Raw genomic sequence first — 25,802 nt, 5'->3', positions numbered from 1 at the left:
TACTTTTTGTTTAACTGAGTAGCTACTAGTCCTAATCATATTGAATAGGAAGACTTGTAAAGTGCCCTACTTCTACAATGTCTACATATTCAAGGGAGAATTATTTGAGTCTGTAGACACTGCATTTTCATGTTTCCTTTGTTTATTTCTTTGGCTTAGATCCATGGTTCTAAAACTTAAGCATACAAAAATTGCTGAATAGTTCATTGAACACACAATCATGTGTATTGTACTTCATGGGTTAAATGAGTGATTTTCAAGGATAGATTTTTTTTTTTAAACCAGGTAGCATATTTGCATATTGTGCTAACTAAAAAGTTGACCCAAACATAGGATAGGATTTACCATACCTCTGGGTTCCAGCAGAGCAGAAGTCATTTTATTCTTTCACTGGCCAGAAGCTCTAAATCACTCTCTTCTTGCACAAGTCCCAGTAAGGAAACACATTCTTCATTTACAACATCATTGCTGCAAATTGTTGTATAAGGAAATATACTCAGATTAAAGTAATTCACCTGAGAGTTTGCCTTTTTGGATTAATGTTTTCTGGAGGAAAGAGAAAAGATGTGACAAGTTGAATAGCGCAGCTTGAAAAATCATACCTTACTAAGGCTCTTTCAGCGTCAGGATTAAAAATTTTTTGACAATTGTAAAATCATTGCTTTCATAGTGAGCCACAAGAAACATACTTTAAAAGTGAAGAACATTGAAGGGTGTAGATATATAGATTTCATATAGATCTGGATTCTTTAATAATTTCTTATTCTCTTGTGGGTCTACTCGCTCTTGCTGTCTTTGTCCCCTTGTCTCTTTTGTATGGTTAACTTTTTTGGTCAATGAGCAAGTTACTGTGAAGTGCAGTTTTTTCTGACAGTGAATGCATGGTTTCCCCATGCTCTGGGGACTCTCTTAGAGATCCTCATTATCCTCTTCTCTTTCTTCTGAGCTATCTACATGAATGTTCTGGGATGTAGAAGGTGTCTATGCCCTTTTTTTGATGGTCATCAGTGATCTTTTTCTGTTTGCCAGCACGGATAATTCAGAATCAAGGTGTGGTATTTTGAGTTTTCATGTACTCAGAAAAGATGTGCCTTATTTCTTCTGTCTAAATCCATGATACATAATTAAGTTGGTCACCTTTCTGGTTATTTCTGTGTCATGGACTCAATTGTGCCACCCTCCCCTCTGTCTGCCACCCCTCCCCTTGTAATGTAAATGTTGAAGTCCTAACCCTCAGTTCCTCAGAATGTGACTGTATTGGAGACAGAGTTTTAAAGAGGTAATTAAGGTTAAATCAGGCCAATGTGGGTACCCTAAGCCAAGGTAACTGTTGTCTTCAAAAGAGGAGATTAGGACAAAGACATGCTCACAAACACGGCCATCTCCAAACCAAAAAGAGAGACCTGAAACAGACTCTTCTCTCATGGCCCTCAGAAGAAACCAACCCTGCTCACACCTTGATGTCAGATTTCTAGCCTCCAGAACTATGAGAAAATAAATTTTTCTTGTTTGAGCTACCTGATGCCTTGTTACGGCAGCCCTACCAAACTGATGCAACTTGTTTGCAGCTGCTGATGCTCCTCATTACTTGGCTCTGCAAAGGCTGAAAGTGTTTTTTATGAGAAATGCAGAATCATTTAAAATAAATGATTGGTTGATTGACTGATTGATAACATATGGGGGGCATGGGGTCATAATCAATTTGGGCCCTTAAAATAGAATACCATAGACTGAGCGGTTTATAAACAATAGAAATTTATTTCTCATAGCTCTGAAGGTTGGGGAGCCCAAGAGTCATTTGCAGGGTCTGGTGAGGGCCTGCTCTCTGGTTCACAGAGGGCAATCTTCTTCCTGGGCCCTCACATGGCAGAAGGGGTGAGAGACTTTGAGGTCTTTTCTGGAGTGCAGTGGCGCGATCTCTGCTCACTGCAAGCTCCGCCTCCTGGGTCCAAGCCATTCTCCTACCTTAGCCTCCGAGTAGCTGGGACTACAGGCACCTGCCACCACGCCCAGCTAATTTTTTGTATGTTTAGCAGAGACGGGGTTTCACCATGTTAGCCAGGATGGCTGAGGGCTGAGGTCTCTTTTTTAAGGCACTAATTCTGTTCATGAGGGTCCTACCTTCACCTAATTGACTCCTAAAGGCCCCATCTCCTAATAGCATCACATTATGGGTTAGGATTTCAACATATGAATTTTGGGGTGATACAGACATTACGTCTATAATATAGAGAATGGAGATCTGAAGCCAAAAGTTCAAAAGAGAGATAAAAGTCAAAGCTAACAAAAAATATGAGTAAAAGCTTAATGAGGAGAAATAATTAAGATAATAAATCAATGATCTCTACAGGTAAGTGTTGAACTGTTAAATCTGATTAGTAATCAAATTACTCCCTACCTCTCAGTGCCTGATGCTGGTTGAGATAGAAAATTGAACATTTTAAGCTGGTTTTATGTGACTGTTATTATTTTTCTATAATAGTCGTAAACATTTACAAATTAATGAAAATTCTTAGGGCAAAATATTGAAGCAAGGAAAGAAACAGCAGGAAACTAAACCGACAAGATAAATTGCACATAGTAGTTATGAAACAGCATTAAAAACTGAGGATTTTAAATTGAATTGAATCATAGTGTTTTATAGTAGCAGTTAATTTGGCATTCTCTATATGCCATGGATTGTAATATTTTATATTTGTGAATATTATTTGGCTCTCATACAAAGAAGCTGTTTCTCTTCATAGCTTGCTCCAAGATATTTACAATAATATTGTTTCTGTTGTTTAGATTGAAATAAAATAATCTGCTGTAAATTAGAGTAATAGAGTTAGAAGGAACTTCAACTCTCTGGGTACTAGGGATACAAGTGTGTGTGTGTGTGTTTTAATCTTCCTCTTTGTATTTATTGTATTTTGAAAATTTTTTACTTTGAGTAAAGTACCACGAGGAAAATCAAAATCATTTGAACTTCTACATCCATAAATAATTATAGTTTGCATTTTTGTTATATTCCTGTGGATTATTTAAGTTGATTATTCTGTTTTTAAAATTATACTGATAAAGCTGTGCTATTTAAAGAGCTGCTTCTAAGACTATTTTGTCTTTGAAGTTATACCAACAAGTACCACACAGATACTTGACTTGTAGCATTTGAATAGTTTTTATATCTCCCATGTAAATTGCAAACTCCATAGGGTGGAGACCATACCTCTCTACATCTTTGGGTTCTCACTGCACCCCAGGACTATGCTCCAAACTTAGCTCAATAATTCCTACCATATGTCTCTGACTTTAGTGACCTTAGGAATATTTTCAGCTGCAAGTAACAGAAAGCCAAACTACTAGTGGCTTAAATCATAATAAAAGTTATTATTTATTTTACAAGTAGTCCTACAGGTAGGTGAATATATTTTTTAGTAATATCAGGACTTGGGGTCTTATCTTTGCAACATTTTTTTGTTTTTTTCTATGTTAGCAAGATGACGACCCTAGATTCAGTCATTATATTCTTATCAAACCACTCCAAACCAAAAGGAAAAGATGGGTAAAAGAAGACTTCTTTTAACAAAAATCAGGAAGGACATCATTTTTAGAACCCTTCCAGTAGACTTTTCTTTATATCTCATGGACCATAACTGCAACAATGGATATACTTTGCTATAACAGAGAGTAGGAAAGGGTATATTTGACTTCTCTAACTTCTACTATGGGAGATAGGCAAGGAAGACAAGTTTGGGAATGGGTTCTTATAGCCAGTCAACCATGTCCACTACAAAGCTTTAGTGACTGGCTGTCTGCTACTGGACTTCAGTTGAGTTTTAGATTGTCATATTTGCCAGATAGTTGTTGTGTGACCCTAAGCAAATTTTGTAATCTCTCTGATTCTTGTTTTTTTCTATCCTTGTGGGATTTATATCTGCTTTGTAGTTGTTGTTAGGGTTAAATTAGATGCTGTAGTACATTTACCACAGGACCTGACACATAGTATATGTCAATATGTTTGCTTGGTGTCTGGTAGCTTATAATACTGATGGTACGTAAGTAGGCACAGACTTCTATAGAACAACTTCCATACCTAAGTCCTGAGCTAGATGCACAGTTGGGTTAATTGGAGAAGGCATCCTGGGGAGATTAATTTGGGGAAAGAATGTTGAAGGCCGTCCTTCAAGACATAAAATGATCTATCTGGAAACGTTTTTAACTTTTTTAGAGATGTGATCTCACCGTGTTTCCTAGGCTGATCTCAAACTCCTGAGCTCAAGCAATTATCCCACCTTAGCCTCCCAAATAGCTGGGATTATAGGCATGAGCCACTATGCCTGGTTGGGAAACATTTTAAAAGTAAAAGCACTCTTTAAAACTTGGTGTAATTTCAGTCATCACTGCAGTAGTCTATTGTGACTTTGAATAAGTGAGAAGAGACAGCAGCATTACATGTTCATTTAGGTGACATGTTCTTAGAAGCAGGCGAGGATGCTATAAAACCATGTGAAAGCTGGCCTGTAAGGAGAAGTTAATGCCTCTAATTAACTCTTGTTTTTAAGTTCTACTTGTGTCTTGCTTAGTTTTTGGAACCTTGAGTAGAACATTAACTGTACATAACAGATTAGGATTTTTCTTTTTTTAACAAAATGATATTTGCCTTCAATTTTAAGTCATAAATTAATTTCAGATTTATTTCTGATCATCTAAGCCTTTATAAAAAAAGGGTTTGAACATTTTTTTTCTGTTGAAGTCAATAGTTATAGTAGCAGTTAATTTGGCATTCTCTATATGCCACGGATTGGCATATAGAGATTGGCAATATCTCTGCAACTGTAACAAATGAATATTGCACCACAATTCATAGGGATTTATGTAAGATTATGACTTTTAAAATCTTCTTTCCCATAGTTCTTCTTTCCTTTCAGTCAAGCTGGAGACATGAAACTTCAACTCATGCTGGAATCTTCCAGAACAAAACCTTAGGGAGTGGGTGAGGCTGGCCTCAGGCTGCAGTGTGTGAAGAGGAATATTGAGATTTCAGTCCTTGGTGAGGAGATTGGCTCAGAAAAATTAATGGAAAGTCTGATGTTTCAGGGCCACATGCAAGAGCATGGAGCAGAAATCAAACCTGAGAATGCTGTGACAGGGAGAAGGAGAGCCCAGGCACAGTGGTTAAAAGACAGAGATATTCAGAAACTGTAGTCAGGAGTGTGGGCAAAAAATGGGAACACTTCGAAGAAGGAATGAATACAATTCCAACTGTCTGAAACTCATCTTTCCTATTTTTTTCTCTTCCTTTAAATTAAAAGGACTGATATTCCAAAGAGAAAACATCAATGTCCAATGCAAAAAACTATGAAATAAACATGCTATTTCAGAAGAGGATTTATTTTTGGAGTCAGAAGGATGTAGCTTTAAAATTCCAGTTATGCCTTATGTAAACTCAGGAGAGTTCATTTCTGCATCTCATTTTCCTCCTTCAAAAATATGGAGCTAATAAATATCGACACAACATGGGAACTCAGTGAATGGCAGCTATTGTGTATTTATTTTGATCTTTGTGTAAAGCATATGTTGCTTAAGTCTTTAGGATTTAATTCTTAAGGGACATAAACCCCAAATAAATAAAATACACAGTTCAAAATAAGCAGACATGTCCCAAGCTAATTGGAAGGGAGCATAGAGAAGGTGTTCCCAGTCAGTATTTCACTTTCTTGTTCAATTAAACTAATTTCTTTTAAATGACAACCTGTTCTTAGATTCATGAATCTTTACAAAGAAAATTAACATTGACCTGCCAATTCATGACTCCTCAAAATGAGGTTGCTCCTTTAAGGAAATCATGCTCTGAACAACTGAGAATTTTAATAAAAATGGAAGCAATGACTCAGAGTATTTGTACCTCTCGAGCACACTTGCTCTTTTTATCAAATTTGAGAATTCAAGACAAACTCATGAAACTGCATCATTGCTTTGACATTGACAAATGGTAGAAAGACTGGTGAAAATCTTATGGGTATTATTTTTAAATGGTTAAGTATTTAAAAGTTAGTCAACCTCTTTAGCCTTTGCACACGTCATTATCATTTTAAATCTTACTACTGCACATAAGAATTACATTTTAGGGCACTTAAGAAGCTTTTAACATGGTTGATTATGTTTTTCTTCTCAACCACATAGTAAATTTATTGATTTGTTCTCTTTGGTGTCTGGCTTTTCTGTTTTGGTTTTTCTTCCTTTTTTCATTTCCTTCTTCTTCTTCTTCTTCTTTTATTCTTTCTCATAGTACCCCACTCTGTGGGATCATTTCTGAACATTTTCCCATTGTACATTAAAATAGTACTATTAACATTGAAAAGCATATGTGAGAGTTTTCTTTATGTTTGCCAAGTTTGCTTCAGATAAGCAGACCCTATGACTTGCATCACAGAAAACTAGTGGAAATGATTGATAGACACTAGGTACCATTCATAAGCATTTGTGGAAATACCCAAAGACTAGAAAGTAACTAAAAATGATACATACATGTGTAAAAGTATGTGTGTGTGTGTGTGTGTATATATATATATATACTTCTGTGAATGTGTGCACACATATATATTGAGCCATCTTATAATCAATGGATGGTAAAGAGTTTAAGTAGGCTATTCGTATCTATAAGAGACTGTGTTCCAAGATCAAATATAAATAGTGATCAGATTTCCAAGCCAACATAGGCCTCTAAAGTATATTTTGCACATAATGACTTAATCAACAATTTATAATTTATAATACTGTAAACTCAATTCCTTTTTATTATACTAATTTTATGTTAAATTGTATTAGTCTGTTCTCACACTGCTATAAAGAACTACCTTAGACTGGGTAATTTACAAAGGAAAGAAGTTTAAAGAGGTTCCTGGTAAGGTCTCAGGAAACTTGCAATCATGGTGGAAGGGGAAGCAAACATGTCCTTCCTCACATGGTGGCAGGAAGGAGAAGTGCCGAGCAAAAGGGGAAGCCCCTTATAAAGCCATCAGATCTCATGAGAATTCACTCACTATCACAAGAATAGCATGAGTAGCATGAGGGTAACCCCATGATTAAATTATCTCCTACCAGGTCCCTCCCATGACACATGGGGATTATGGGAACTACAATTCAAGATGAGATTTGGGTGGGGACATAGCCAAGCCATAGCATAAATAATCAACCAATTCCTATTTGGGTGACAGAAACTTGTGATCTCTCTCTCTCTCTGGGACTTTGTGTATGATTTCCCTACTTCTTAGAATGAGTCCAGATAGTACTTCTGTCCCCATAATTACCCACCCAGGTTTTACTTCTTCCCTCAAAACTTGACTTGTCATTTAGGACCCAGTTCAGATTTCAGTTCCTCTTAGATACCTTTCTTGTATGAGTATAATTTACTTATTTGTGAAATGGGATAATAATCTGATATATAGGATGTTTTGCAGATTAAATGAGATTGTGCATGCTGAACACAATAAACAGTTGTTGTTGTGATTGTAGCACATCATACTGCACTGCCATTCTTTCATTGGTTGGATTGTCCCTTCAGGGCAGGGACTGTGCTTATGCAGCTTTGCAGCTTTGTAACCTTGGGATAGTGTGAGGCCAGACACATAATAAGCACTTTGGGTTTGTTGCACAAAATAACTCTTCTAATCTCCTTTGTATCTGGCAGCAGGCATGCTGACTGACTACTCTCCTCTCAGTTTTACCCTCTTTAAAAGACGGTGGGTGGGTGTCTTCTGTTTTTCCAAGGGGGGTTTCGGAACTGTGCATGTGTGTGCACAGGCACACACACACACACAGATGCACCTGTGCAACAGGGGTGGAGACAGTAGCAGGAGGTGCTTCTAGCAGGAGGACAGTGTAAAGATAGGCACCATGGTGCTGTCTTATCCCTGGACCTTTGCATATGGTAATCCCTCTTCCTGGAGCAATCCTCTTGTAAGTTCCCGCGCCTGCCCCTATTCAGTTCCCTTCTACTGGCTCAGACTTCATTTTCTTCCTGATTGTTTAAATCATCCCCCTTCTCCCAAGTCTCCTTACTGCACTTCTTCTATGATTCTAAACCATGGTATATTTTCCTTTCAGAGCACAGGCAAATGTATATGTGGTTCATTGAACAATAAAGCACTGCTAATAACACAATAGCACCTAACAGTGTGATGCACTGCACTAAGCTCTTTACTTGCATTATCATACTAATGCTTAACAGAAGTTCTACGATATAAGGCGCAATTATTTTCCCCTTTTACAGATGAGGAAATTGAGCTTAATAGTGAGTAAACAACTTGTTGAAATTCATAGAGTACAAGCGACAATAGAAGATTTAAAACTGGGTATTTCGGAGGGTGGGGGTAAGTGAACAACACACTGGTAAGATGATCTCAAAAATGGTTAGAAACAGCATGACTTTTTAAAAGAACCAGCTCTTAGGAAATTAACCTAAACTTTAGTGGAAAACAATGAATGAAGCTCTTTAGTACAATTTTATTTTTTTTCCTTGTATAATATACTCAATAATGTATTTGGAAAATATAGCCTACACAGCAGCATTATTTTTTTCCTTTTTTCTTTCTTTTTTTTTTTTTTTGCCAGATGCACAATTGCTGGTAGAACACACCTATTAGGTGTTCGTTGATTGTTCATTGACAGAGAAGAGCTACTTACTACAGAGTTCCCTGATAGGTTGGCCAAGGGTTTGTTTGGTCTGTGTACGATTTGACTTCCCCCTCTGCTCAATGCTGCTTCCTGTCTTTTCCTTTCACAGGCGTTGATCGCTAATAAACCTCTTGTACCCAAAACTGCATTTCAGCATGTGTTTTGAACAATTCTCAGAATTGCTTTCCTCAAATTAGCTAAGATGGGAAAGGAGGACAAGGAATTGGGAAGAGGAGGGGAAAAGGAAGAGGAGAAGGAGGAGGAATACCTCATAGAGCACATTCAGTTTTATGGTTAAAGCAGAACAATCCTGGTTTGAATCCTGGATCTGCTTTTAACTAGTTATGGACTAGTTATCTAACCACTCTACATCTGTTTGATCATCTATGAAGAGGGAAGATAATACTAATTCACAAGATTGTGTATGTTATATGGAGTGTTTATGCACTACAAAAATTTAAGAAAGTACTCAATAAATGCTAGTGATAAAAATTCTTAGTTTGCAGAACTTTCCATCCTGGTCACCTTTCCTCTGAACAGCCTCATTATCTCCCTTAGTTTAGATACTATTTTTCTATTAATGCATATTTTTCAAGCTGTTACAATTTTTTTTTTCTGTTCAAAGATGTAACATTATAAAGAGAAGAATTCACGGTATCTGAAAGCATATACCATGTCTCATATGCAACTGGTCAAACTTAATGTGTCTCAGGCCTACTGACTCCCATTCACTGCTTCCCTATTGCCTCATCTGTGAACACTGCATAATTATCTTGCCAGCAGTCAGCACAGTTGGAGACCAGTCTTGTTTTTACTAGTCACTTCAAACCATCATATTAAGGCTATAAATAAAATAATATTATGGTTCTCATCTGGCTTCATTGTTAGAATAAGCTGAGAAAAATTGTAAATCAATATTTAGCATAATTGCTGAGATCTGGCAGGTTTGGATGCAAATAAAAAAGAATGAAGAATATAATATAAAATCATTTATATGATATCAGTTTAATCACCCCCTATAAAGTGACAGGCTACAGAGACTCTTGGTGTAATTGTAGCTGGCAAAGAGTTTTCTTATATAGGAATATAAAATAATTGACCCTCATGTCAATTGTTCTATATTCGTCTTTCATCAAGTTTCTTCAAAAGGATATATTTTTTCTGCCTCCCTGGGAACTATATTTTATTCTAATGAAATATGCAGCATGCCACAAAGGCACCATTTTGTCAAACACAAGAACAAAACAAATGACAAAACAAATTGTTAGTATGATCACTCACGTGGAGAATGCTGCATTTAAAAAAGCCAAAATACATAAAACATGCTTTTCCCATAGACTACTTCCATTTATTGTCCAGAAGCAGAAAAGAAAGGTGATTATCCTCACATGTGGATTTTAAAAAAGGATATATGTCAAGGAATTGGACCAATATGCTTTGTTTCCATTAACTTATTTGTACATTTACTCAACAAATCTTGGCTGAGTTTGTGACAGTTTACTGTATGCATGGCTCCATGCAACACCTTGTAGGAGGGTGTACAGGAAGAGAATCTTACATAAGTCTGAAGACAAAGTGATTAAACATGGGTGAAAGAAATTCTGGTGGAAGGTGGTAAGACAAGGACCCTAGGAAAGAGATAGGTACAATTTTATGGGAACTCTTGTGACATTTTGGCATGTTCTTTATTGATTTATTGAGGAACCATACCTACTTTTAGAACTTCAGCTTCCTGAATGTAAAATGAGGCAGTTTGCCAGATTCTATGTGGGTATTTCCATATGTGAATTTCTATATTCCAAAAACGATGAAACTTTAAGCAAATATATTTCCAGACAAGTAAACTGAGATGCTCCCTGCAGAGAGTAGTGCGAGTATTTTACTTGATGGATAGTGGCTAGGTAAAGAAGATTGAACTATCAAGGGTCATGTATCTTATAAGGGGTAGAATTAGAATTGGACCTCAAGTCAAGGGCAAATCATGGGAATCAAAATCAAATCATGGGAATGGGTGTGCTCTCTTGCCCTTCCACCTTCTGTCGTGTGATGACTATTTTGTGATGGGGTTGTTTCAAAAGTGGTGGTAGGGGAATTCCCACAAGGGAGGGCCTCAAACCATCCTGTGATGGGGCCAGTTGGGATTCCAAAGAAAGGAACACTAAAGGCCAAGGTGATCAGTCCAAAGCATTTATTAAGGGAACCTAGATGGAGAGTGCAGCAGCATATTATCACAATGAACAGTGAGAGAAAAGGGATGTGCTATCAAGGCATGTCCATGGTGAGGGGGCCAGGGTATGGAGATTATATGAAATTTGAGGAAATTTGGTTCACAGTCCGGGCCAGTTTCTTTCCAGCAAACCCAGATAACTTTTTCAGTGCCTGAGAATGTTCAACGCCTCAGTTTGGGTTCAGGTCTGCTGGGCAAAACCTACAGCTGGCTGGTTCATAAAGCAGTCAAGGCACTCTGACTTTTAGTCATGATATAGAAAAAAATTGAAGGAACTGGGGAAACTTACAATGACACAGTGAGAAGGGAGAAGGCCCTCACCAGATGATGGCACCTTGATCTTGAACTTCTCAGCCTCCGGTACTGTGAGAAATAAATTTCTATTTTTTAATAAATTACCCAGTCTGTGGTATTCCGTTACAGCAGCATGAAATGGCCTAAGACACAGTCCAATCACCATCACATTCAGTGTCCAGTGTTTCTGCTCCTGGCATCAGGCTTATGGGAGAGACCTTGCAGAACATAGAAGAATGGCCCTCAAAGATGTTCATATTTTTGTCTTCAGAGTGTGTGGATCTGTTACTTTACATGAAAAGGAGGAATAAAAGTTGCAGATGGAATTAATATTGTAAATCATCTGATGTAAAATAAGGAAATTATCCTTGATTAATGTGGGTGGGCCCCATTAATCACAAAGGTGCATACATGCGGAAGAGGGAGGCAGAAGAGCCAGAACCTGAGAGATGTCATTGTGAGAAATAGTTGACCAGCCATGGCTGCATTTGGCAATGCATGTAGGCAGGCATGTAGACAGCCTGCAGAAGATTGAAAGGAAAAATAACTGAATTCTCCTTTAGAGCCTGCAGAAGGAATGCCACCTTAATTTGAGTCGTTTCTGTCTTCTGACCTCCAGAGCTATAAGATAATAGATTTGTACTGTTTTAAGCTACTAGTATGTGGTCATTTGTTATAGCAGCAATAGAAAACTAATGAACACTTTATTTTATTTTATTTTTTTTTTTGAGACTGAGTCTCGCTCTGTCGCCCAGGCTGGAGTGCAGTGGCCAGATCTCAGCTCACTGCAAGCTCCGCCTCCCGGGTTCACGCCATTCTCCTGCCTCAGCCTCCCGAGTAGCTGGGACTACAGGCGCCGCCACCTCGCCCGGCTAGTTTTTTTTTTTGTATTTTAGTAGAGACGGGGTTTCACTGTGTTAGCCAGGATGGTCTCGATCTCCTGACCTCGTGATCCGCCCGTCTAGTCCTCCCAAAGTGCTGGGATTACAGGCTTGAGCCACCGCACCCGGCCTGAACACTTTATTAGTTAGATGGAATGAGTCACAATTTGGGTTAAATAAAATGAACCTGGTTGAACCAAAATTATTTTTAGTATCTCCTCAAACAAGTATACTTTTGAGGAAATTTTTAGTGCAAAGCATGATGCAGGAATATATATTTAAGAGATTAGCTGATTTTAAGACTTCAGCACATTGCTTTTATGCTAAAATTATAAAGGAAAGTTATGTAATTGTTAATATAAGTCTATAATAATTTTCATTTAAAAGGTGTCTATCTCTGTAGTGGAGAATTGGGTGGATTATATTTCTCTGTGAATATTTCACTATTCACATTTTTCCATCATTATACTTAGCATACTGCAGTCCTCACATTAGCAAGATAAGATGAGTGGTGTTCACTATGATTTGTTACATATTAGCAGGAATAAGTCTTAGGTTATATGATCTTTGCCAAGTGATATAACTAAGGCTTGTTTTTCTCATCTACACAATGGGGATGATCATATCTTCTGATATGGACTGCATGTCTGTGTCTCCCCAAAATTCATATGTTGAAACCCTAATCCCCAATGTGATAGTATTTGGAGATTAGGCCTTTGGGAGGTAATTAGATCATGAGGGATTGGTGCCCTTATAAGAAGAGACATAAGAGAGCTTGCTTCTCTTTCCATTCTCTGCCATATGAGGACACGATGAGAAGACAGTCATCTGTAAACCAGGGAGAGGGTCTTCTTCAAGAACCCAAACATGTTGCTACCCTGATCTTAGACTTCCAGCCTCCAAAAATAGTGTTTGTTTACCTAGGCTATGGTATTCTGTTGGAGCAACCCCAAAGAGATTAAGAGAAATTGGTACTAACAGTAGGATACACATATCTAAAAATGTGGAAGTGGCTTTAGAACTAAGCAGTGGGTGGAGGCTGGAAGAGCTCTGAGGTGCACACTAGAAAAACCCTAGATTGCCATGAGGCAATTTTTAAAGGTGATTCTTGTGTGGACTCAGAAACAAGAGAAAACCTCCATCTTCTTAGGGAATACATAAACAATAATAAACAGAGTGTTGGTGGAAATACGGATGGTAAAGGTGATTTTAATGAGGTTTCAAATGGAAATAAGGAACATGTTATTTGAAATTGGAGAAAAGGCAATCTTACAATAAATTGGCAAAGAATTGGCTGAACTGTGTTCATATACTAGTGTTTTTGAAAGGTAGAAAAATTGATGCAGAGAATCACTTGCTCCCAGTTATGGAGCCAGTAATGGTGGAGCCAGAATTGAACTGAAGCTAGAGTTGGAATTTCTTTATCTCTTTTCATCCCCAAAGGTAATATAGACAGTGTGCGGATAGGTACTATAGGAAGAGATGAGGGTAGAGTTACAGGGTGCTTCAGGCCAGAAGAAATGACTTTATCAATGTGATCCATAGAGAAATATTGCCTTAGGTTTTCCTAAAACTGACTCATGTTAAGCAGTAATCTTGTTTTGGAGCTTTTCTACTTTAGCAAGATAAAAGAGCTGTAATAGTTAGATATTGTTCATATTACATGGGTCTAAAAGCAACTAGATGAGACTATGTATGTGAGAGTGCTTTGTAATCTGCAAAATGGAATATGGATATTACACTCCTTCCCCAGCTCAGGATTCAGGGCCTGACATGGAGATACTTGGTAATGAATTAGCTTATGATACAGGAAGAAATCTCTCTCTCTCTCTCTCTCTCTCTCTCTCTCTCTCTCTCTCTGTCTCTCTCTCTCTCACACACACACACACACACACATGTACACACAGTATGTATATGTGTGTCTCCCCACTAGATTGGGAGCTCCATGAGTGCAATGTCTGTGCCATCTCTGTGTCCCCAATGCCTAACAGAATAACCTAAAATTAATCATTAAACAATAAGCGTTTGTGATTTAAAAACACTATTATAGTGCCTTTTCTTTTAGCTGGGATTTTTATATGGTAGACTATCTCAGTTTGGCATCAGGAGAAAGGATTGTCAGGAATCACTGACTTTACTACAGAGCCACATTTGTATATTACATGGTGGGAGGCAAGGGTCCGAGAGTTAAGTGCTGAAAGGCCTTAGCTGGGAAGGTAGCACCCCAGTAACTCAGCTTTGACTCCTCTAAACTTCAGGCCCTGAAGGATGTGGCATGTGCACTGAAGTGAGGGAAACAGGAACCACCATGAAGACAAGGTTGCTGTGTTGCCTGGGAGACTGTTTTCTCCAGTGCACTGAGCCAGGAAGTGGGTTTTTCCCCACCTAGTGACCAGGGAATGGGTAGATAGTCTTGTTCATCACATAAAGAAACAAACATGTTAGACTGGTCTGGCCAGTGAGTTGTGGGTCTTGACATGACAACGTGGCCTGCAAGTAATATGGTCACAATGACCTGGTGCTTTCTGTGACCAATGGAATCGATGAACAGGGTGCAGTGGAGGGTCACAGGCTTGAGGCAGCATGACCAGGAAGTCTAGTGTTGACACTGGATGCAGAGCGTAACATACAAAAGCAATGGAGTGTTCAGCTGCAACGCAATCACCAAGCCCAGAGCAAGGTGACCTTATTCAGCCCAGGGTTATGCCATGAGCAAGAAAAAAAAAAAAAAAAAAAAGAAAGAAAGAAAGAAAGAAAAGTGAAGGGAGTAAGTGGCAATGAATGCAGAGGAAAGGGTGGAATTTCAGAAAAGCTCTACTAACCTGAGTTTGTGTTGGTCAGTGAAGCTCTTGTAGTTGGGTGAATGCAATGGTGGACTACAAGTCCATGTCAAGTACAGGTGAAAAGGATCAGAACAGAGAGGATCAGCCAGGCCACAGTGTGGCTGACACCGACCCACACAGCATTTGACCATTTCCCTGGAAAGGAGTCTTGATGGTCAGAAAGATGGTGACATATATATGTATGCAGTGGAAATGCTCGCATTGACCATTTTACCAAATCTGTATATAATTAACTTTAGTGCAATTTCTTGATATCAAGCAATTTAGTAATCTAAAGTTTCAGTTAAAAAATTCCAGCATTGTCTGAAAAGGAAATAACTGAGCCTGGGTGGACCCTGCTGGTTATTTTCAGCTGTTCTACCAAGCTAGTCATATGATAGTTGTGGAAGGAGTTGCTTACAAATGGTATCCGATGCAAGAACTCACATTTATTCCTAAATAGGAAAAGGTGATGTGTAAAAAGTTTCAACCTAACTGGACCTGCTCGACAATTTGTAAGCCTGGACAGGCATCGTGCACACATTTGTTAGTAGAAGCCCGAGAGAGGGGAATTAAAATTAGGTGCTACCACAGCTGGCCAAGCAATTGTTATTAGGATCTAATTTATCAGTCGATAAGGAAGTTGAGGCTTATGTGATCCCAACTTTTTGACCCCCATTTCATTTAATCAGGGTTTTAGCACTCCCAGCTATTCCCAAGCTATTGATATTTTTAAGAAAAAACTTGAGCCTGAAAAACAGACAAAAGACTATATATTATATAACTCTAATGATTTATCTTAAGAATCTGTGAACTGTGGAATCATGATTGTTAGGACTGAGAGACACCTGCTCACCTTTCTGAAATGAGGAGCTGAAAAGATATTCTGAGATTTAGAAAGGGTAAGGTATACAATGTTGACCTTTTGGAGACAGGAAACCTTTGATGAACTATAGGACACGAAGACAGTTCATTTAAAAGATGGTTTCAAAGCATTATCTGGAGCTGGTTTTCTATGTGCCTTACTGAAGCTCTTGGGTTGTCTTTTTACATAAACCTAGTGAAATAATGGCTTTTGCAGTTGTTCATATGTCTGCATCCCTCATGTGGCACCTTGGTTTCTAACCTTTGTAACTGCTTTTAGTCTCTTTTGAGGATGAAATTAAACTTTTCTTACCGTTTGGCAGCATGGAACTTTCCTGTGATGTGCTTTTAAGGAGAAAAGAGGCATGAAGAAGTCACCCATATCATCTCCATGTAATTAAGGAGTACAAACTGTTAAATAAAATTGTTGCTAATGATATTTACTTGACTACAATATGAGTCCCTGCTCTGATCTCAGAATAAATTAAGGATTAGCAGCTCATAAAATGTATAGATTGTAAAACTTTGTTGCCTGTAATAGGGTATGCATTTTTTTAAAGACAGCTTTGTGTTTGGACTCTCTTTAGGCTTTCTTGTTCTCTTTCTCTCTCTGCCTCTCCCTGACTCTGCCTCTGTCTATCTCTGTCTGTCTTCCTCTATCTCTGTCTCTCTCTCTCTCCCCCTCTCTCTCTATATATATATGTATATAAGTGTGTATGTATACACACACACACACACACACACACACACACACAGAGTAGCCCCCTCTTATCTGTGATTTCACTTCCATTGGTTTCAATTACCCGTGGTCATCCACAATCCAAAAATATTAAATGGAAAAATTCCAGAAATAAACAATTTATAAGTTTTAAATTGCACGCTGTTCTGAGTAGTGTTGTCAGATCCTATGCTGTCCTGCTCCTTCCTGCCCAGGATGTGAATCATCCGTTTTTCCTGGGTATACACACAATATATGCCACCCACCCTTTAGTCACTTAGCAGCCATGTTGGATATCAGATTGAAAAAACCTAGTATACATAAGATTTGGTGCTATCCACGATATCAGGCATCCACTGGGGGTCTTGGAATGTATTCCCTGTGGATAAGGGAGGACTACTGTATACTGTATATACTAACATCTATGTGTATGTCTATGTATGAATATGTATGTGCATGCACCATGTATACATACATATATGTGTGCATGTTTTTGTAAGTTACTGAGTAATTAATGAAGGATAGGTTGAAATGGAAAATAGTGCTCAACTTTGACATACAGACTTAGATTGACAATTTACTAAGGTATAGCATATAATCAATAAACCAATTTATCTTCTTTTAACTCTTAAAAGACCGTAAAAATCAAAAGTGATCTATGAATTATTATTTTGATGCTGGATGTGAAATTAATGCAAATGTCTAGATATATATGAGGAAGTTAACACTTCAAAATACTGAGTTTAAATTTAGTTAGGAACTTACAACAAGAAAAATAAGTCCCAGACAAAATCGTATATTTACTGAGCACATTATTATTTTGATACATGACAAATAACATCAGTAGGGATACCAAGAATAATGCTTTATCCTAGCCTAGCCTTCCAATCTAGCAGAGGATACCAAGAAATAAACAATTACATATTATGTGATGAGATAGTAACTCAGGGTAGGAGGTGGGGAGCGGGAGTGGAAGGCAACATAGCACACCAGGACATATCAGAGAATGTTTCCTAAGAGAAGAGATGCTTATACACCACAGATATTATCTGCTGGCTGGCAGGTGAAGGAAGGGCCTTCACAGTTGGGGCACCACGTTGTATTCTGAACATGAGAGACAGCAGGTAAGTTTGAGTTACCAGAGTTTAGCGTATGTCATGAGAGGCTAAAGACTCTGCTGAAGGAGCCTTTACTTTCCCATCAGGCATCCTCTGTGAAGCCCTTTTTGACAACTGGAGCTGGTGGCCTCCTTCTCTGTGCTGCCATGACTTTTTGCATATTTCTCTTGTTGACTTTCCCCATTCACTTTACTTGTTGATGTGTGATTTCCATACTTGTCTGTGGAATAATTAAAATCAGGATGATTTTCTAGGTCTTATCATGAGACTTACAAAAGAGTAGGGACTCAATACATGTTTATTAAATACATACATGAATGACTGGCAGGCTGCATGAGTGAATGATTATGCACTGTTTGGGGAGAAAGTAAAGAACTGCCTTGGTTATCAAACAACCCTTTGTAAAACCTTATTGGTTTTATTTTTGCATTTTAGGTTACTTGCAGCATATAATAGCCTTATGGATAAACACCTGGCTGGGTATTTTAACAATACAAGGATAAGACGTCATCTCTTAAGATCAGGACTGGTAAGTTTTGGTTTACTTTCCAATGACCTTCTTGCTTCATGAAGTCCAATAATTCCCTACCTTTTCAGGCTTTCTCTTTGAGTGACATCTTCCACTTCCCCTCATTTTAGAAAAATTTCTTTCTTTCCAAAGTTTTGATTTATGTATTTGAGGTTGTTTGAGAAGATAGGAAGGCAGGTCACAATGACTGCTAAGAAAACTTATAAATCATTGAGGAAAAGGCCCTGAGAGTTTCCAACAGCATATTTCAATTGTTTGTTTATTCATTCATTCAACACATATTTACTGAACACGTTGTATGAGCTAGAAACCGTTAGGAATTGAAGATAGAGAAGATTTTACTGTCATCTTCAGAAAAAATACTGCTTTTGATATTCACGGAATATGGTGTGGAAGACATGTACATTTCAACATTTCCCTCACATTTAAAAGCAAATTATTTCCTGTGATGGTTTATTGATAATATAAGTGTATTTCATTAGCTTCACAACTGTTCTTTCCACAAAATTTCTATTCCTCTAAATATATACAATGTCAAACCTTTCAAAAATGTTACAGTATTCCATGGAAAGAAAGAGATGTGGTTATAGAAAGTGTTAGCTGTTTACCTTCTTAAAACACAATGGGTTTCCTTAACTATTGTTGCCATGGTGTTGAAAGAGCACGTATTGCATTTCTAATCCTTGTTTCTGTGCTTGGCACTCTAGCTGATAGATCTCAGAGAGCTTGCTTTTCTCCTCCTGAGGCTTTGTTATCAGACAGACCTGGCTGAAACCGAGCTTGCCATTTATAAGCCATAGAATCTTGAGTAAATCACTTTCTTAACTTTTTCAGCCCCAACTTCCTCAGTTGTAAAATGAGAATGATAGCATGCAGCTCTCAGAATTGTTGTGGCAGTTAGAGATGTGCAATAAATGGGTGTTGTAATTATTGTTACTATTAACATCACTTCTTTGGATAACAGTCTGTGAGTTTTGCCTACAAATAGGAAGGACTTTGTATTTACTTATCAGCATCATTAACAAGCACTTATTGAACACTGGTTGTATGCATGGCAATTCAAATAAGAAAGATGCAGCCCTTTCTCTAGAGGTTCAAATATAGCCTCTCAGTTAGCAGTGTTCAGGGACACCCGGAATCCTGATAGAATATGCAAATATGAGAGCCCTGCCACAGACTTAATTGAATCAGAAGCTCTGGTAAGGGACCTATCAGTTTTTCAACAAGCTCTGCAGGTGGTTCTGATGCAGGGTCAAGTTTAAGCACCTTTGCCCTATAGGAGCTTCCACTCTAGTTGGGGAGCTCAGACATAGTGGCACAAAGACTGTAAGTGGGTTATCTGTAATTCCAAGCACACTTTCTATAGGTATATCTCTTTCTTCCATTGGAAAATGTATTTACAAAAAAAGATTACCAGTAACCCATCACTTGTAGCACAACTCTGGTTGATCTCAATACTCCAGTGTGTTGCAACAGTAGTGGTAAAAAATATATAGTTAGCAGAATTAAGAAAAATATGTGGCTTGCATGAAAGAGGGGAGCAAAGCTTAAATAAGTGGAAAAGAAGAAGGTGAACAATCCATATGGGTAACGCTCTTTGTTTACAGGGGATAGAGAACAATACAACACATCAACAAATATGCCCACAGGAAGAATTAAAGAAAAAGAAGTAAATCCACAACAAAAATGGTCACTCCTGGGACTTGCAATGATGCCAGTTGAGACCAATATTGAATATCTTCTATGTATGCTACCGCATAATGTGTAAAATTCTGAATCAAAACAACAAATTAAATTACATTTTGGGCTGGAGAGTGGAAGAAAAAAAAGCAGTAGGAAAACAAAGTAATGAAACCAATTATTTTTAAAACAAACTGATGAGCTCCTCTGTAGCTCCCATGTTTGCCCTTCAAAGTATTTCCTGCGAGATCATCAGTCCTATGATCACTACTCCTGGTCATTGTTTCAAGGTAGTACCCCACCCTGTTCCTCCAGGAAAGTGTTCAAAAGAGAAATGAAAAGAACACCTGGGTTCCATCAAGGGAAAATTGTTACTGTGATGAAAATCTTGTTTTAAACATCAAGTGTACCACCTGTGTGTGTTTTCACACTTAAGGGTATATGAGACTTCCTTTCTCCTTTTTGCCTCATGAAATATTCATTAAAAGTGAAAATTTATCAACCATAGTGATATATTCTTTTAGGCTTAAAAGGTACTGCTGCTTTCTCTCCCTCTTTCTCCCCTCTCCTTTTTTTCTCTCTCCCTCCCTCCCCGCCTCCCCAAGGCCTCTCTCTCTCTCTCTCTCTCTCTCTGTGTGTGTGTGTGTGTGTGTGCACACGCGCGCCTGTCTGTCTTCTCCACCCTCTAGCCTTTTTTGGAAACTAACACCGCATTTCCTATTTTATATTTCTATGTATGTTTTATTTATTCATGACAGATCACAAGAAGTGGAAGAATACTTTCTGAAAAAGAATATAAACTAAATATTATGAAGCGGGATCATCAAAAATATATCCGGGAGTGCTTAGCCCAGGCAATTTTTCATAAAGTTCTTGATATGGAGGTATAAATATATACTTATTTTTTATTTTATTTTTTTCTACTTCAATGAAGATGGAGGTATAAATCTTTACTATTTTCTTTGTGATTGATATTGTCTAATATGATAATTAATAATGCTTTTGTACCTAGAAAAAGAGATATTCTTTCTGCATTTCATTAAAAAAGAAAACGAAACAAAGAAAGACTCAATATCTCTCTGGGCAGCCAGGAGCCAGAAGTCTAGCGTAAGCTTTTCTCCATTTCAGTTGGAGAAAAATATGGCCATCATTATATATTTTGTGATATTTAATTTTCCAAATGTAGATTTTTCATTCACAATGGCTACTCTAAAGCATACCAGCCCTCACCATCTGTACCTCAATTTCCATTTGCTGAAAAAAGTGACATCCGTTTAAATATCAGTAATTCCATTGCCATGAATTATTTCAGATCTGTTATTCTTTTAAGGCTCTGAAGCTCAGCCGTATGTTACATTTCAAGGAATAGGCATTTTAACATCTGCTGTCCCTTCTACCGTAGGCCACGCTGGTCAACATAGATGCACAAACCAAACATCAACAATATATTTTTTTAATCTGACAGGGCATCTTAGTGGGATATCTAGCTAATTTGATAAATTATTTCAGCCTTGCTCCATGGAACTTGTAGTTTCAAGCATCAACACCATTTTAATCTCTGTGAAAAAGCATGTCGCTTCTTGGCTTGACCATACAAGCAGTAAATCAGAAAACTTGGCTCGTAAAACCATTGACCTGTGAGTGCAGTAAACATTTATGAACAACTGTAGAATCATCAGTAAACCAATATTAAGTCTAGTGCCACTGAAAATATTTATTATTATGCTGCATTAGGTAGATGAAGTGTCCACTTAAGATGTGTATGATCTGTTCATTTAGGAATTTACTTTGTGCTTCATATCATGACTGTGAATTACATAGAATTGTTGTTTGTGGCCCTAAATTCTTGCTTATAAAAGTATTAGCTGTAATTTTTCTGTGAAAACAATAAATAGTACAGTATAAAATTAACACCTTGTTTCAAATTTACCCAACAGGCAGTGAGTTCTCTGTTAGCCTTAATCCTTGAAGTCTAGTTTCCCAAAATTTCACTTCACACATTCTGACACATCATAACTGTTGAATATGCTATTATTTAAATCTTTGTGGATTCCTAGTTCTGAATAAATATTTTAGGTAAATGTTAATATTTAGATAAATGTGGTATATTAAATAATATAATTGTTACATAATAGAATAAATCATATATAAATATAATAGAGCAAACTATTAATCTTTAAATTGTCACATTTGTCTCACATTTAGTTTATGCTGATGCTCCTTGCTAATACTGCCGTATTCACATTCATACATTCACTCATGCAACAAGCCATAATTGCAGGCTACCATGTGCCAGTATGAGGCTGTGTGTTGAAGCTGCAAGGCAGGATTTAAAAAAAAATACTGTAGAATGTGACTAAGTGCTAGAGGAGAGGAACAAATTGAGCTCAGAAAAGGAGAGAAGGATGACTTTTCTCTGTGGTAGTCAGAGGAAACTGAACAGAGGCCTTGCTGTTTGAAGACTGAGTGAGGGTTCCTGTGAAAACATGGAAAAGGTGTTCTAGACCTCAGAAGTTACAGAGGTGTGAAAGGACATAGTAGATGGAAAGGAACCCTCACTGAGGCCAGACTGCACAGTGGGTTAGTTGGCAGGAGTGGCAAGAAGTAACACTTTCCCACAAGTTGGTACCCAGTCTCTGGAGAGCCTTAAATTCTCAAGTAAGTTTGGGGTGTAGGTGATGAGGCGATGAAATGTTTTTCAGCAGGGGAGTAAAAGAAATGAGCAGAGCTGTTTTAGACAGATGATGTTGCTAAAAATGTGGAAGATAGATTAATGAGCTGGAAAAGATTGGAGGTGGGAGGTCAATTAGGAAGCTATTGCCGAAGGGTGTAGGCTAATAGCAGTAGTGGTAGTGCTGAGAGATGCAGCTGTCTACAGAGAAGCTGAAGTGGGAGAAAGATTTAAGCTAACTGAATGCGAAGGAGTGAGGGAGAAGAAAGAGCTCAGAAGAAAGAGTTTCTCACCTGGTTGGAAGTATGTGCACTGCAGGAGATCAAGAACAACAGCATGGGCTGAAAAGGAACCTTCAAGTGGTCACAAACATGCCTATTAGAATGGTGTCCTGGAAGCGGGAAGGTTCTCACAAGCTGCAGAATGGTTAAAGATGATGAGCACTAGGGGAACAAACGGAAATTAGGTTTGACCCAGAAGACAAAAACATTGGTGGACTTGGCAAAAGTAGTTTCAGCAGTAGGGAAGTGGCAAGTCAGTCGATGTGGATGACTACAGTGAGTTGGGAATAAATGGACGGTGGAAAAGGTTGATAGTGAGTTGAACAGTTTGATAATAAGTGGGTAGGAGATCAGAGGAAGAGAGAGAGGAAAGGGAAGTGTTAAGAAGAGGATTGATGATAGGGAATTATTGAGTCTGCAGGGCTCCTAAGGCAGTAGGAGGGAACCAAGAACAGAGGGGAAACATTTTTTCAAAGGGCCAATGAATAAAACACTCTCAAATATGTCTAATTAATTTCAATTTGCCTTTTAAACGGATTATTTTTTTACGTGAGGCTTATTTTAAATTATAGAATAATATATTACAAAACTTAGGGGAAAAGCATAAAAAAGGAAAATAATTACATGCAATTCCTCCTTCAGAGACAACTGCTGTTAACATCCATTTCTTTCTAGTCTCTTTTCTATTCATATTTTTACCTTAGTAAACTCATACTATGTTGTGACAGGGACAACAAGGTTTTGTGAAAAAACAAGTAAAAAACAGGAAGTTAGTGTCAGATAGGCCAAGGCTGAAATTACAGCTCCTCCACTGGCTGGGTATATGACCTGGGGCAAGTTCATTATCCTCTGCCTCAGTGTCTTTGTTTGTAAAATAGGGTGGCTTGGCAATTAGAGTTGTTCAAGAAGAAATAATGTATGTGAAGCATCTTCCTAGCACAGGGACAGACACACAATAAGAGCTTGATAAATTAAATTGTATTTCTGTGAAATTCTGTATCCTGCTTTTATCCTGCATTAGGTGCATTGTCCATCTTTTTAAACAGAATCTGTATAAACCTTATTTAATGATCTGTATGAACCATTATTTAAATGATCAATTATATTTTATTCCATCATATGACTGTGCCAGGAATATAACCATTCTCTTTATAGTTCATATTGTTTCTGCATTTTCTTTTACCTTAAAGAAAAGGAAAAAAATTTTCAGATAGCATCTTTGTGCATAAGACATTTTAAAAGTTACTTAGATTTCCCACAGGTTCAGAAGTGAAATTTAAGGGTTAAAGATTATGAACGCTTTTAGCTGCTAATATATGTTGAAAATTGAATTTCCAAATAGTTGCACCAATTTATATTCCCACTTGTGCACTGATGCAGATGATTCTTCTCCATTTCAATGACAAGAGGGGTAATTGAGAATATAGTTAGCTGTTGGAATTATTTTTCTCTAAACTAGTCTTTGCTATAACCGATATGATTCTCTCCTTTATTCTTTCCTATATGCTTAGCGTTACCATCAGCTTGAAATAAAAAAGAAATTGGAAACCTTAGCTAGGAAGGAGCGAATCCAGATGTTTAAGGTAAGGAGTTATATAACTGTCTTTTACTTCATAGTATTATTTTATGATTTAAAAAACAACAACAAACAAACAAACAAACAAAACCAGTGAAACTATGATTCCAGTTCCCTGGGACACTTTACTTTTGGGTAAAACATAGTTGAAGTCAATGATGGTTCAATCAAGCCTAAACCTTAGCCATCACTATTACAGAAGATTGTGACAAAAAGAGGAGCTATTTGTACAAAATAAATTTTAATGAGGCACAAACCTTTCAAAGACAAACTTGAAAATGTTCCTGAAATTTTGCTTTTATATATTCTTGTGATAGAGGGCAAGGGATTTTGTTTGTGTCTTAAGAAGGTAAAATGGATGGTAATGTTTCCAACCTGATGGAAAAAAGGACTTTTTAAGAATGATACTATGACACATTTTCATTTGAATGTGACCCTTGGAAATATATGGTGGAAAGGATCCTCATTAGCAAAAGAAAGCATGATAAAATGTAGATTTTGTAAAAGGCATTTTAAAATTCCTTGTTTTCTATTTTTAAATATATCTTCTTTGCAGTGAACTCAGGAAATATAAACTTGAATCAAGAGATGAGATATTCAGTTAAATTCAAGATTTCCATTTAGGTTGGCAGTTTTACTCAATTTCTGAAGTCATTAGTAATCACATGTTGTTCTTAATTTTCTGTGTACTATGGTATTACAAATATGCGGCCTCAGATACGTTTCACGAACTGATGGATATTTGTAAAGCTTCTGTAGAATAACTTGTCATAAAAGACAGTAATTTTTCACCCTTGCCTGATGGACTCAGGTCTATTTTATCAGGGTGAGAAGATAATTTTGTTACAAAAATGTTTTCAAATGACAGAGGGTGGGTCAGTTTTTCAAGATCAAAGAGTTGATGTGTAGAGATTTGTGGTTAATCCAGCTTTGCCAATATTGCCCTACATCAAGGACTAAGTCATAGATTCTGTAATTTATCTGCTTAAATGTTGATGGAGAAAATGTGGTTACTGGAAAAAAGAGTCACTTACACTGCATGAAGCAGGAAAAGTTGCTATGTGTTATTCACCCTTGCCCAGGTAGCCAGACCCACTAAAGGAAGTACATGGGCATATTGTAGCATTGTCAGAGATTTGCTACCCTTGTGCCTCTTCATATGATTTTTATTTGAACAATTTTCACTTTATTACTGAATTTGGCACAACATATATTTTAGCTCTCATTTTTTAAAACATGGGACACTTTTTGCCTAACGGAATTATTCATTTTCTAAGATAGAGAAGTACTATTTTCTGGTAGTCTACTGATCACAGTAGTAAAGTTCATTATGCCTTTTTTAGTCATCTGCTTAAAATGAACAAATATTATTGCTAAAATGGAAGATACACTGCTTTTGCTGTTATTTCTTTGAGCACAACTAAAGCCGACTCAATTTCTTGCCTTTTACCACCACACCTAACTCCTTAACAAAAGTAACTCT

General features: G+C 37.4%; 1 protein-coding gene across 3 annotated transcripts in view; it reads left to right on the top strand.

Annotated features, from left to right (window-relative positions):
* Positions 1 to 25,802, top strand: part of ERICH3 (glutamate rich 3) — a 118,070-nt gene that overhangs the window by 5,760 nt on the left and 86,508 nt on the right. For 2 of the 3 annotated variants that reach the window (XM_017868976.1, XM_017869003.1), the window contains exons 2-4: positions 18,018 to 18,111; positions 20,550 to 20,675; positions 24,255 to 24,326. In XM_017868976.1, coding sequence (XP_017724465.1) covers positions 18,018 to 18,111; positions 20,550 to 20,675; positions 24,255 to 24,326 — 292 coding nt within the window. The remainder of the gene's footprint in view (positions 1 to 18,017; positions 18,112 to 20,549; positions 20,676 to 24,254; positions 24,327 to 25,802) is intronic. The other variant, XM_017868987.1, reaches the window with a different exon arrangement.

Source organism: Rhinopithecus bieti, unplaced genomic scaffold (assembly GCF_001698545.2).
Source record: "Rhinopithecus bieti isolate Rb0 unplaced genomic scaffold, ASM169854v2 scaffold_973, whole genome shotgun sequence".
NCBI classification, from domain to species: domain Eukaryota; kingdom Metazoa; phylum Chordata; class Mammalia; order Primates; family Cercopithecidae; genus Rhinopithecus; species Rhinopithecus bieti.
Note: the sequence above shows the minus strand (reverse complement) of the source record. Positions and strands in the feature narration are given on the sequence as shown.